This window comes from Hemitrygon akajei, chromosome 18 (assembly GCF_048418815.1).
Source record: "Hemitrygon akajei chromosome 18, sHemAka1.3, whole genome shotgun sequence".
Taxonomy (NCBI): domain Eukaryota; kingdom Metazoa; phylum Chordata; class Chondrichthyes; order Myliobatiformes; family Dasyatidae; genus Hemitrygon; species Hemitrygon akajei.
In genome coordinates this window covers 12,044,566-12,058,705 of record NC_133141.1, presented here as the reverse complement: position 1 = coordinate 12,058,705, position 14,140 = coordinate 12,044,566, and the positions used below count along the sequence as shown (strand labels likewise).

The 14,140-nt window shown below is 41.8% G+C and overlaps 1 protein-coding gene across 5 annotated transcripts in view; it reads right to left on the bottom strand.

The window, feature by feature from the left end:
* The window catches only part of cdc27 (cell division cycle 27), a 129,237-nt gene that overhangs the window by 81,282 nt on the left and 33,815 nt on the right, over window positions 1-14,140 (bottom strand). For all 5 annotated transcript variants that reach the window (XR_012102004.1, XM_073070818.1, XM_073070816.1 and 2 more), the window contains exons 7-9: window positions 12,027-12,244; window positions 6,915-7,026; window positions 6,657-6,772 (exon numbers count right to left, since the gene is read on the bottom strand). Coding sequence is in view for 4 of the 5 variants with exons in the window: in XM_073070818.1 (XP_072926919.1) it covers window positions 6,657-6,772; window positions 6,915-7,026; window positions 12,027-12,244 (446 nt within the window). In the remaining variant the exon portion in view is untranslated. The remainder of the gene's footprint in view (window positions 1-6,656; window positions 6,773-6,914; window positions 7,027-12,026; window positions 12,245-14,140) is intronic.

The window sequence follows — 14,140 nt, the reverse complement described above, 5'->3', positions numbered from 1 at the left end:
CTGACTGATCCGGCCCGCATGAGGCTGCATTTTGCTCAATCCGGCCGTGACCTAAAATGAGTTTGACACCCCTGCCTTAGAGGAAACCACTGCTCTCCAAAAAACATTGCTATACATCTCAAGTTTGCAAAAGACCACCTGGATGTTCTACAATGCTCTGGGACAATGTTCTGTGGACAGATGAGACAAAAGTTGAACTTTTTGGTAGAAATGCACATTGCTATGTTTGGAGGAAGAAGGGCACTGCACACCGACACCTCATCCCAACTGTGAAGCATGATGGAAGGAGCTTCGTGGTTTGGGGCTGCTTTGCTGCATCAGGGCCTGGACAACTTGCAATTGTCAAGGGAACAATGAATTCAAAATTGTATCAAGACATTTTACAGGAGAATGTCAGGGTAGTGGTCCGTCACCTGAAGCTTAATGGAAGTTAGATGATGCAACAATGATCCGAAACACAAGAATAAACCTCCAACAGAACATTTCTTTTTTTTTAAATAAAAGAAAACTTGTGTTTTGGAATGGCCAAGTCAAGAGTCGAGACCTCAAACCCAATTGAGATGTAGTGGCATGACCTCAAGCAAGCTGTTCATGCAAGGTATCCCAGAAATAATGATGAACTCAAACAGTTTTATATGGAGGAATGGTCTAAAATTCCTCCTTGCCATTGTGCATGCCTGATTAGCAATTACAGGAAATATTTGGTGGAGGTTATTGCTGCCAAGGAGGTGCTACCAGTTATTAAGTACAGGGGTTCACATACTTTGTCCAGCCTGGACTGTGAATATTGAACACATTGTTTAATTAAAGACATGAAAAGTACATTTGGTTGTGTGTTCTGCAGGCCAGGCAGCATGTATGGTAAAGAGTACAATTGACATTTCAGGCCGATACCCTTCAGCAGGACTGGAGAAAAATGATGAGACGTCAGTTAGAAGATTGGGGGTGGGGGAAGAGAGACGAAACACATGGTTATAGGTAAAACCAGGAGGAGAGGAGCGAGGGATGAAGTAGAGCTTAGAAGTTGATTGGTGAAAGAGATACAGGTCTGGAGAAGCGAGGAATGTGATAGGAAAGGACAGCAGGCCATAAAAAGGGGAGGAGCTACATACAACACAGTGTTGGGAAATATATGATAATGCATTTTGATAAAAGGAACAACAGTGCAGACTATTATCTAAACATTAATTTTAAACATTAGAGGTGCAGAGAGACTTAGGTTTAACCTGCAAGTTAAACTTCTGGGAGTCTTTCATGAGGACTCCTGTGGTAAAGGTGGCAAATGCAATGTTGGCATATATTTCAAGAGGAATAGAATACAAAAGCAAGGAGATAATGCTGAGCCTTTAAGACACTAGTCAGGCTGCACTTGGAGTATTGTCAACAGTTTTGGGTCCCATAGCTCAGAAAAGCTGTATTGTCATTGGAGAGAATCCAGGAGGTTCATGAAGATGATTCTGGGAATGAAGGGGTTAACATATGAGGAGTGTTAGCAGCTTTGGGGCTGTACTCACTGGAATTTAGAAGAATGTGGGAGAGATCTCAGTGAAACCAACCAAATGTTGAAATGACTAGAGAGGGTGAATGTGGAGAGGAAGTTTCCTATGGTGGGGGTATTCACAATTGGAGGGCAGTGCCTCAAAATTGAGGGGTGATCTTTTAGAACGGAGGCAAGGAGGATTTTTTTTTAAGCCAGAGTGGCAAATCTGTGGAATACGCTGCCTCCCTCAGAATGCAGTGGAGACCAAGTCAACGGGAATATTTGAGGCAGAAGCTGATAGTTTCCTGCTCGGTCAGGGCATCAAAGGATATGGCAAGAAGGCAAGTGCATGGGTTGAGAGGAATCCGGGATCAGCCATGATGGAATAGTGGAGCAGACTCAATGGGCTGAATGGCCCAATGCTGCTCCTATGTCTTTTGATCACCAGAGAGAGGTGATGGGCAGGTAAGGAGATAAGGTGAGAAGGAAATGAGAATGGGGGGGGGGGGGGGGGGGTGGTAGCAGCATTATCCAAATTTGAGAAATCAATGCTCATGCCATCAGGTTGGAGGCTAATCAGACAGAATACAAGATGTTGCAACCAGAGTTTAGTCTCATTGCGACAGTAGAGGCGGCCATGGTCTGACATGTTGGAATGGAAATGAGATATGAAATTAAGACGGGTGGCCACCAAGATTCCACTTTTTCTGGCAGTTTTCCCAAGGTCCTCAGTGAAAGTAGAAGACCCGGACAGGCAGACACATTGTTTTCTGCTTGTTCCTGCCCCACTAAACTCATATCTGCATACCTCAACTCACTTTTATCCCCCCAGTTCAGTCCCTCCCTACCTACATCTGTGACACTTCACACACTCTTGATCTTTTCAATGATTTCAAGTTCCTTGGTCCCAAGAATCTTATTTTCACAATGGATCCCTATACACCTCCATCCCTCACCAGGAAGGCCTCAAAGTTGTTTCTTTCTGGACACCAGATCCAAACAGCTCCCCTCCACCACCACTCTCTTCTGTCTGGCAGAACTTGTCCTCACTCTCTATAATTTCTCCTTTGGCTCCTCCCACTTCCTTCAATGGTGTATCTATGGGTCCTCGCATGGGTCCCAGCTACACATGCCTTTTTGTTAGCCATGTTCCAAGCCTACACTGGTGCCACTCCCCAACTTTTCCTTCGCTACATTGACAACTGCATTGGCGTTGCATCCTGCACCCACGCCAAGCTTGTAAAAATCAACTTTGCTCCCAACTTCCACCCTGCCCTCAAATTTCCCACACCTCCCTCCCTTTTATCAAACTCTGGAGACAGCTTACAGTGTCGATAAAAAGTATTCACCCCCCCCCCCCCCCCCGGAAGTATTCATGCTTTATTGTTTTACAACACTGAATCACAGTGGATTAACTTGGCGCTTTTTTTTTTACACTGATCAACAGAAGAAGACTCTCATGTCAAAGTGAAAACAGATCTCTACAAAGTGATCTAATTTAATTATAAACACAAAATAATTGATTACATCAATATTCACCCCCCCCCCCCCCTTTAATATGACACACCAAATCATCACTGGTGCAGCCAACTGGTTTCAGAAGTCACCTAATTAGTTAAACAGAGATCTGTTTTTGGAGATCTATGTGCAGTCAAGGTGTTTCAATTGATTGTAGTGAAAAAAATACACCTGTATCTGGAAGGTCCAACTATTGAGTCAGTACCCTGGCAAAAACACCATGAGGCCAAAAGAACCCTCCAAACAACTCTACAAAAAGGTTATTGAAAAACACAAACCAGGGATGGATACAAGAAAATTTCCAAGTCACTGAATATCACTTGGAGTACAATCAAGTCAATCATCAAGAAATGGAAAGAATACATCACAGCTGTGAATATGCCTCGGGCAGGTTGTCCTCAAAAATTGAGTGACCATGCAAGAAGGGGATAAGTGAGGGAGGCCACCAAGAAACCCATGACAGCTCTGGAGGAGTTACAAGCTTCAGTGGCTGAGATGGGAGAGACTACACAAACAACTGTTGCCCAGGTGCTTCACCAGTCACAGCTTTATGGGAGAGTGACAAAGAGAAAGCCACTGTTGGGGAAAAAAACTCACTTTAAATCTCGGCTAACATATGCCAGAAGGCTTGTGGGAGACTCTGAAGTCAGCTAGAAGGTGGTTCTATGGCCTTATGAACCCAAAATTGAGCTTTTATGCCATAGACTGAATGCTATGTTTGGTATAAAGCACGGTAGTGGCTGCAACATGTGAGGGGGATGCTTCACTGCAGTAAGTACTGGAAGGGTTGTTAAGGTAAAGGGTAAAGTGAATGCAGCAAAATACAGGGAAATTCTGGAGGGAAACCTGATGCAATCTTCAAGAGAACTGTGAATTGGGAGAAGATTTGTTTTCTGACAAGACAATGACCCCAAGCATAAAGCCAAAGCTACACAGGAATGGCTTAAAATCAACAAAGTTAATGTCCTGGAGTGGCCATGTCAGAATCCAGACCTCAATCCAATTGAGAATTTGTGGTTGAACTTGAAAAGGGCTGTTCACTCACAATCCCCATGCAATCTGACAGAGCTTGAGCAGTTTTTATAAAAAAGAATGGGGATAAATTGCAGTGTTCAGATGTGCAAAACTGATAGAGACCTATCCACACAGACTCAAAGCTGTAATTGCTGCCAAAGGTGCATCTACTAAAGACTGACTAGAAGGGGTGAACACTTGTGCAATCAATTATTTTGTGTTTTATTTGTAATTTAGATCACTTTATAGAGATCTGTTTTCACTTTGACACGAAAAAGTCTTTTTTCTGTTGATGTGTCAAAAAAAAAGCCAAATTAAATCCACTGTGATAAAACACAAAAACTTCTGGTGGAAGTGGGTGAATACTTTTTATAGACACTATATTTACTGATGTCTGTTATAAACCCACTATCTCTCACAGCTACTTGGACTATATCTCTTCCCACCTAGTTACTTGTAAAAATGCCATCCCTTCTCTCAATTCCTCCGTCTCTGCCGCATCTGCTCTTAGGATGCGTTTCATTCCAGAACAAAGGAGTTGTCGTCATCCTTCCTCCACCATCAAAGCTGCCCTCAACTGCAACTCTTCCATTTCACACACGTCTGCCCTCACCCCACCCACCTGCCACCCCACCAGAGACAGAATTCTTCTTGTTCTCACCTACCACCCATCCAGCACATAATTCTCTGCAACTTCCACCGTCTCCAACGACATCCCACCACCAAGCACTCTTCCCTCCCACTCACTCCCCCCTCCCAATTTCTGCTATTCTCAGGGATTGCTCCCTTCGCGACTCATCCCTCATTGATCTCCCTCCTGGTACTCAACCTTGCAAGTGGTACAATGCTACATCTGCCACCACACCTCCTCCTCTCTCACTCCCACTCAGGGCCCCAAACAGTCCTTCCAGGTGAGGTGACACTTCACCGGTGAGTCTGTTGGGATCATATAGTGTGTCTGGTGCTCCCAGCGTGGCCTCCTGTATATCAGTGAGACTTGATCACTTTATAGAGATCGGGAGAATGCTTCGCCGAGTACCTACGCTCCATCAGCCATACAAAGCAGGATCTCCCAGTGGCTGCCCATTTTAATTCTAGCTCCCATTCTGACATGCCAGTCCATGGCCTCCTTTGTCGTGATGAGGCCACATTCAGGTGGGAGAAGCAACACCTTATATTTTGTCTGGACAGCCTCCAACCGGATGGCATGAACATCGATTTTCCAAACTTACTGTAATGCCCCTTCCCCCCAACTCACAATTCCAATTTCCCACACTCTCCTATCTCCTTCCCTGCCTTCTGGTGCTCCTCCACCTTTTTATTTCCATGGCCTTCTGTTCTCTTCCATCAGATTCCCCCTTCTCCATTTCTTTTCACCCACCAACTTCCCAGCTTTTCGCTTTATCCCTCCCTCCATTTCACCTATCATCTTGTATTTCTTCCTCCCCTTCACCTTCTAACTCCTTCTACTCTTTTTTTCCCTCTCCAGTTCTGATGAAGTGTCTCAGTTTGAAACATCAACACTACTCTTTTCCACTGATGTTGCCTGGACTGCTGAGTCGCTCCAGCATTTTGTCTGTTTTGCTTAGATTTCCAGCATCTACAGATTTTTCTCTTGTTTGTGTGTAATTAGTTTAGGCAGATTGTGTTTTGTTTATTATTGTGACTCAGATGACGATCCAACCACATTTTATGAGTAAATGATGCAGAAAACTGGGTAATTGCAAAGGATTCACAAATTTTTTTTTGGCAACTGTACGTCTTACAGAGAGTGAAGTAAAGGTTTACTCCAGGATGGTGGCTGTGTTACCCGAGAAGTCACAGAGTGGTGCCACAATCAGTGCCACTCCATCACAACACCAGCAACCCAGTTTTAATCCTGACTTTGCATTCTCTTATGTAGTGTGCATACACTTGCCACAACCCTATGGTCTCTTTAGTGCTTGTGCTTCCTCCCGCATCTGATAAAGGCCTGTTTGTAGGTTAGAGGATAATTGCAAATTCTCTCTCATGGGCAGTAAATGACTAAAATAATCAAAGGGCACTTGATGGATGTCAGAGTGAGAATAAGTTGCAGGGACAGAAGGAAATGGAGAAACAGATTAATGCCACTGCTCCTCTCAGATGCAGAACAAACTCAATTGACTGAACATTTGTTTCTTTCCAAGATGATGATCAAGTAGACCAAGCCTACAACCTCTAGAATTTAGAGGAAGGGAAGGAGATATCATTAAATGCCTCAACAATCTTTTCTCTCTGGGAAGTTTAAAAACTTCTGTTCACTATCTCAGAATAGGGGTAGACCATCTTGTATAAAGCTGCACCGAAAATTCTTCACAAAAATAATGATGAATACTTGAAATTTTCTACCCAGAGGTCCGTGGAAACCAAATCACTGTTGTCACTCAAAGCAGATCGATATGACTTCTGGATATCAAGATTAATAAAAAAAAAGTGGGGGATGGAAACAGTGCAAGAGAAGCACCACTGGATAGAAAATCAGCTACATCAATGAATGGTAGAACCAGCTTGAAAGGCTGTTTGGCTTATTACAGCTGCTTTTTCCTTTGCTTTCACAATCCATAGTTACAGTATGAAATAAAAACTAAGAGTAAGACATGTCAATACATAGCTGCATGCCAACCTGGTCTGTGGGCCTGAAGTCTGCGTTTGAGTCAGCGGAATTGGAGTTACATCACGGCTGTTTCCACTCTGTGCAAATACAGACTTGGTTCCACCTTGCATTATTCTCGCTACAGACTTCAGTTATGAAAAGAGATAGACAATTAAATTTCAGTAGTATCTACCAATACAAGTAACATACATTGCAAGCAAAACAAACCATTTAAAATTGCTTCCTTATTTCATCTAGGAATGATTTTAAATTTTTAAAAAACTTCACCTTTTTTGTGGGAGCCACTGTGGAGGATGAATCAATTACAGAAGAATTTGTATAGTTTGGCAAAAAGGACCCATCACCTGGGCTTGGGGTATCCAAGGGCAAAACTCCAAAGCTGAAATTATATATTAAAAAAAAAGACTATGAGATCATACAAAGGCTATCTCCATCTTTGCCTGTCACAGTCAAAGCATAATAAACACAAAGTGCTGGAGGAACTCAGCAGGCCAAGCAGCATCTCTGGATGGGAATAAAGAATTCACATTTCAGGACGAGCCCCTTCATCATAACTGAGGGGGGGGGGGGGGGGGGAGGTGGCAGAATAAAGCTGAGGGAAGGGGTAGTTGTCCAAGCTCACAAGGGATAGGTGAAACCAGGTGAGGGGAGGAGAATGAAATAAGCAGAAGAGGCTGAAGGAGGAGGAATCTGAAAAAAAGGGGATGGACCACAGGAGAAAGGAAGGAGGAGGGGCACAAAAGGGCTCTATCTGATCTCCTATCAAATTCCCTCAGATTAATTAACTGCAAAGAGATCTTTATCAGTTAAGGAGATGGGGTGAGGAAAAGGAAATTGAGTTCAACAAGTTTGAGGTAGTGCATTTTGAACAGTTAAAACTAGGGTAGGACATACAGTGAATGGCGGGACACTGATGAGCATTGCAGAATAGAGGGAGCTAGGATACGAGTGCACAGTTCACTGAAAGTGGCCATACAAGTAGATAGGGTGGTCAAGAAAGCAGTTAAGCATACTGGCCTTCATCAAATCAGGGTATTAGCTTTAGGAATAGGGACATTATGTTGCAATTATATAAACTGTTGGTGAAACCACACTTTTGGAGTATTGTGTAGTTCTGGTGACCCTGTTTTTGGAAAGGTGTTATTAAGCTCCAGGGGGTGCAGAAGAAATTTAATGAGGATGCTGCCTGGACTTGAGCCAGGTTACAGGGAGCAGTTGGCCATGTTAGATATCTATTCCCTGGAGCACAGGAGAATGGGGGTGCAACTTCATAGAAATTTATAAAATTATGAGGAGGTATTAATAAAGGATGGTCATAGTCTTTTCCCCAGGGCTGGAGAGTCCAAAACTAGAGAGCACAAATAGCAGATAAGAGGGAGAGGTTTAAAGAGACCCAAGAGGTAACTTAACACAGAAGTAGCGAGTACCTGGAACGAGCTGCCAGAGGAAGTGGTTGAGGTGGATACAATCACAACAGTCAAGAGGCATTTGGACAGGTTTATGGAGGGGAAGTGCTTGAAGGGTTATGGGTCGAATGTAGGCAACTGGGATGAGCAGAGAGGATGCAGCAGTTAAGGTCTGTTTCCATGCTGTATTACTCTGATTCTGCATATTGTTAGTTGCTCTCTGATAGCATGTTCCCTCCCCAGTGCCAGGATCAGGGATGTTTTAGAGTAGCTGCAGAACATTCTTAAAAGAGGAATGTGATCAGCCAGAGGTTATGATATCAGTTGCTATTAACAAAGATAGCAAGAGGAATGAGATTAATGACTTCAGGGATGTAGTAGCAACTGAAAACAGCAGAATGTTGAAATCTCTAGATTATAATCTGTATCAATTTGAGTATAGAGATATGACAATAGCCAAGGAAAATGTGTGGCTGGAAGAACAGTTCAGGAGGGAGTGCTTTCAATTTATGGACAATTACTTCTGGGGCAGCTATGACATGCACAAATGGGTCACAGGTGAGGTACCAGATAACTGGACCATATAAAATGTGGTTCTTTGATTCAAGAAAGTCATCAGGGATAAACTATGCAATAACAGGACAGTCAGCCTTAAATTGGTGGTGGGCAATTTAGTGGAAAGCGCATAATTTACATGCAGGAAATCTTGTCTCACCATTTTTTTCTGTATTTCCTGAAGATGTAACTAAGTTAGATCTTCAACTTCAGGGCAGTAAATATCACAAGACTTTCTGAAGTCCCAGTAGACAAGTTCCTGCCTGACAGGCTGGTCGACAAAGGTTAGAACCACAGAATCAAGGCAAACTATATCCATTAGGCAGAGTGGCTTTGAAATCATCCGCAGAAACAGCTCAACTTCTACCTTCAAATGTTTCTTCCCCCCCCCCCCCCCCCACTTTTCAAGGTGGATGGGGATCTGTCAGCGCCAAGAATCTGCATCTGCACTCAAACTGCGGTTCTTTACAGCGATCGGATCCACTCCCAGGGCTCACCAACCAGCTATTTTTCAATATCCCAAAGGCATGGCCGAGAAGACAAGCATACCTTCAGGGATCAGAGGCTTTGCAGTCCTGTGGACAAATCAACTTCCAGCCAGTGTCACTAACCAAAGTGTTGCAGGAAAACACTGAATATCAGGAACAGCAGATCAGCTACCGAATTGGTACTTGATGAATTGCTCTCTCTTGTTGGTGGGATAGTTTGCTGCTGAATCTCGAGTTGGAAAACTCGAGTGGGGGGGGGGGGGGGGGGGAAGTGACGTGGCAGACTTACAACACCATAATCAGCGAGTTGTTTTGTTTTCTGTTTCTCCTCTCGCTGAGTGACTCCTCTCTGCCCCTTTATTGGGAGAAGGAGAGCTTGTGGCATGTTGAATTGTCATGTGAATGATTAGGTTTTTGTACTTCAGATCATTGTCTCTCTTGGGGGCTTTGCTATTGCTTGCTTGGTGGGTGGTGATTGCTGATGCATTTTGCTGAAATTAGTGGGGAGTGGGCGAGGGTTAATGTTTTTGCTGCTGCTTATGCATGGGAGGGGAAAAGGGAGCTTTGGGGTTCTAACATTTTCACTGTTATTCATTCTTTGGGGCACTTGCGTTTTCATGGATGTCTGCAAGGAGCAAGAATTTCAGGTTGTATATTGTACATGTTCACTGATATTAAATGGAACCATTGAACTAGCTTACTAAGAGGGTGAGGAGTGACAATGGAAAATTGCTTTTCTAATTGGAAGTCTGTGACTAGCGGTATACATCAAGGATTGGTGCTGGCAAAGTTGATAATTATCTTATCTGTTAGTGGTTTGCAGGTGAATGTGGGAAGTATAATAAATTATGGATAAGAAAAATTGTGCTATTTGTGGAGAGAAAGGAGTTCAGTCTTCAACTACAAGAAAGTCATTCGATCCAACATCTGGAAGTTGACATCCGATGGCCAAAGCCCTGGGCCTGTGAGTCCACCAGGGAAGTTGCAGGCCTGGTGTCTGCAAGTCCAGTGGAGGCTGGAGGGTTGGAAACAGCCTGTCCTGGGGGTGACTGTTTGTGTACATAGGTGGGTGGGTGAGTGAATGGGAAGGGAAAAAAAAGGAGTTTGTTTTGTTGTTGGTTTTGTTCTGCTAAACATTTTGGCACCAACACAGCATGCCTACAATGTGTGGCAACACTTGCACATCCTTTGGTTGAGTTGGTTGTTAACGCAAACAATGCATTTCACTGCACATTTTGATGTACGTCTGATAAATAATCTGAATCTGGTATTGATCACTTGGAAAGTTGGGCAGAGCAACGGCAGATGGAATTTACTCCTGACAAGTGTTAAGAGATGGATTTTGGAAGGTCAAACAAGTGTAGGGCCTGCAAAGTAGTAGGTCCCGTGGTAGTATTGTTAAACAGAGGGATTCATCCATACATCACCAAAAAAAGTGGCACACAGAGCTTGAAGCTTATAGGGTGCTTACCTTCATCAGCCATGGCAAAGAGTACAAGGGATTTTATGTAATAACATTGGTTAAGGTACACCCACAGTAAAATGTGCAGTTCCAACTGTCACACTATATGAAGGATGTGATCACACTGGAGAGGACAAGAAGATCTTACCTGGATTCAATTATTCCAGTTATATAGAGAATTTGGATAGGCAAACAGAGATAAATGAGACCGGAAGCAGCCACAGCAGAGGTGGGGACAGAGTGGGATTTGGAGGCAGATCTGACATGCTGAGTTCCTCCAGACTGGTCTTAGCAATAACATTTATGACTGAAATAGAACCTCATTATTGTCAGGCTTCCTAATTACTTGTAGTGGTCACATACTCACTTTGCACAAATCAAGCACTTGTAAACTCAGTTCCTTCTGAACCTCTAGGCTTAGCAATCTCTAATTAGATAATATGCATTTTCAAATTTCTTGCAATAATGTGATTTCATATTCTCCCATATTATACTCCATTTGTCCCATCTTTGGCTCCTCACTTAATTGATCCATATTGCATTGTAATGTGCTTGCATCAACTTCACAATTTGCTTTCCTATCTTTATGTCATCAGTCAGTTTAGCAACACAAAATCTCGTGTCTTCAACCAAATCATTCATATAAAAATGGACAATGCTGAACACCAACACGGATCTTTGCAGCACACCAGTTATTGTATTTTGCAAACTACAGCAAAGACCCAATCTTTCCTACTTTCAATAGTTAACCTTTCATCTGCACATTGAGATTTCATTTTCTACAATGACCCTCGACACAGCCTAACATGTGGCCACTAGAAGTCTTAGTATATCCATAGGTTGCTCATTATCCACAGCACATAAAAACAAATCCAATAAATTGATCAACTTAATTTTTGCAAAATCTTAACTCTGTTTCAGCCTTCATCTTTTTCAGAAAATCCCATAATATTTTAAACAACAGTTTATAACATTTTCCTTGGACAGGAGTTATGCTTAGTATCCCTTTTTAGAATCAACATTCTAAATCTGGTATCTTTAAATCTAATGGGATCTTCCTCAAATCTATTTTTGGATTTAGGAAAATTTAAAATGAGAAAGAGCAAACCCAGAATACACAAGTGTCTCCAAGGAAAGACTGGCAAAGCCTATAGTGCATTTTAATCTTTTAGTACAAGTTTCCAGGAAAGGCAAAATCCAACCATTATTGCTGAATTATTCTATACTAACCACTAAGTAACATAGTATCAAGCAAAATAAGAAACTGGAAGGTTCACAATCAGCCACATGTTCAGCAAAAACAAGCGAAGCGAAAGGATTTCTACAACCAAGAAGCTAAATGGCGGTCATAAAAGCTGCATTTATCCCTGGAATTCAATAAGATCCAGACATCTGGAATAAGGCAATAAGACAGAAAACATGCACACAAAAACAGTTTGGTTTTGAGACAGTTGAAAAGAACCTTTACCTTGGTGTTAAGGGGCTTAGAGTTCCAGGACCACCAAGCAGGCTCCTTCCAGACTTTGGCTTGTTTACTTGTTGTTTGGATAAAACTGATGTTCCAGAACCAAGTGGTAGAGCATCAGGAGAAATCACAGATGTGTCAATTAATGATGCTGAAGAATCAGTCATCATTGAGGAATATTTTGAGTTGGCTGAAGATTCAAGATTTAATCTGTTTAACTCCTACAAAAGAAAGTTTTTGTTTTAAGTAGTACAATTGCTGCGATGGCCTTATTTGAAATGCATCTTTCTCCCCCACTAGAAAGTAAACCTACTCAACTGGTTGGGCTAAACTACATGCTTCAGCACACCAATAAAATGCTCCAACAATAGCTCATTGCTGACTTCACCATTTATTCACATGTTACTAAGCCATCAAACTCAATTTCAAACCAAGATATTAAGTGATGGTTAATTGGTGCTCAGTTCCTGTGAAGCCTGCCAACAGTTGAAGCAGTTTTCATTGTAAAGCAGCAGAAAGGAGCTAAAAAGATAAATGGTAAAATCATGAAAACACATTGGAAGTGTCAAGATACCAAAAGGCACAAGAGATCTGCCAAATAATACAATGAGTTCTAGAAAGACAATTTGCCAGATCACACAAATTTCTGGTGATTTGTTTTAACTCTACACAGTTACATTTATGGAACAAATTTGTAGACAACCTCAATAGAGCAGACAAAGTGAGGCACACTATTTGCTTAAATGGAGGACAATTGCCCACATACACTGGTTGGCCAAAGAGATGTTTCAATATAGTGCTGCAATACGGAACACACTGTGTGCAACAATCAAATAAAGAATGGAAGCTTGATGAAAGCAATACTCCATAATAATTGCAAGTAGTTAGTAATCATCAGACCAGAGATAATTTGAAAAATGTAACTGAAGCAAATGAACAACAAGCAGAGTGAGCAAATATACAGGTGCTGATCATCTGTCACATCACAGAAAACAAGTCCAGCAGTCTGTCAAGAAACACAATGGAAAGACAACAATAAAAAAAAAGACTGTCTGAGATTCATGCAACAATAAACTGGACATGTAACATACTATGCCATCCACAATATGTAGTTAAAAGCAGATGGTAAAATGCAGTCAAAAGTAATGGAAAGGAGAGGTAGATTTGCACAATTACATAGGATAAATGGTATTAATAGATGCTTCTGGCCTAAGCTGTGCAAGCTTGTACTTTGCTCCAGCCAAGCCTGGTGTCTTCCCCTTCCACCCAACCTTTTGTTCCCTCTTCAGCTCTGAAATATCTACAGTAATATCTTCAATCATTCTGCAGTAACAAACATTGCATATTGATGGACTCAAACATTCCTCTTATTCCTCATAAGGAGGCATTCTCTCTGTATCAATTCTATCAAAACATTTCAATTTTGATATATTTTTTTAAAAAAAGTTAATCACCTCTCATCTTTTAACAAGAGAAAAAGAGAATGGAGAACCAATGTTTTCTTTCCCTGATATATACCCAATAGTGTATATATATAATGCTTAAATTACTGGACTAGTAATCCAGATGGTTGGACTAACTGCAGTGCCTTGAAAAAGTACTGAGCCCACAACCCTTTGTTCACATAAATGAGTGTCACAACTAGGGATCTTGATAAATTTAACCTGATGATTTTTATTTGTAAATCACATACTTGTTTTTTCACAGTTAAGCTCTAAAAACAAGGAAAATTATAAAGCATGAAAAATTCAAAATTCAAAAACAGAAACATTAGCAGTTCTAAATTATTTGTCCCCCTTTGCTCAGTACTTAGTTGAACCACTTCTTGCAGCTATTACAGCCAGTAGTCTTTTTGGACAAGTCTTTATTAGTTTTGCACAATGTGATGGAGCAATATTTGCTCATTCCTCATTGCAAAATTGCTCAAGCTGTGCCAGATAAGTTAGGGAATGATGGTGGACAGCAACCTTGAAATCTTTCCAGAGATGTTTGATCAGTTAAAATTAGGACTTGAACTGGGCTATTCAAGGACACCAATTTTCTACACTTGAAACCACCTCATAGTTGCCCTGGGCCATTGTCCTGCTGAAAGATGAACTTCTTCCTTAGTTTAAGCT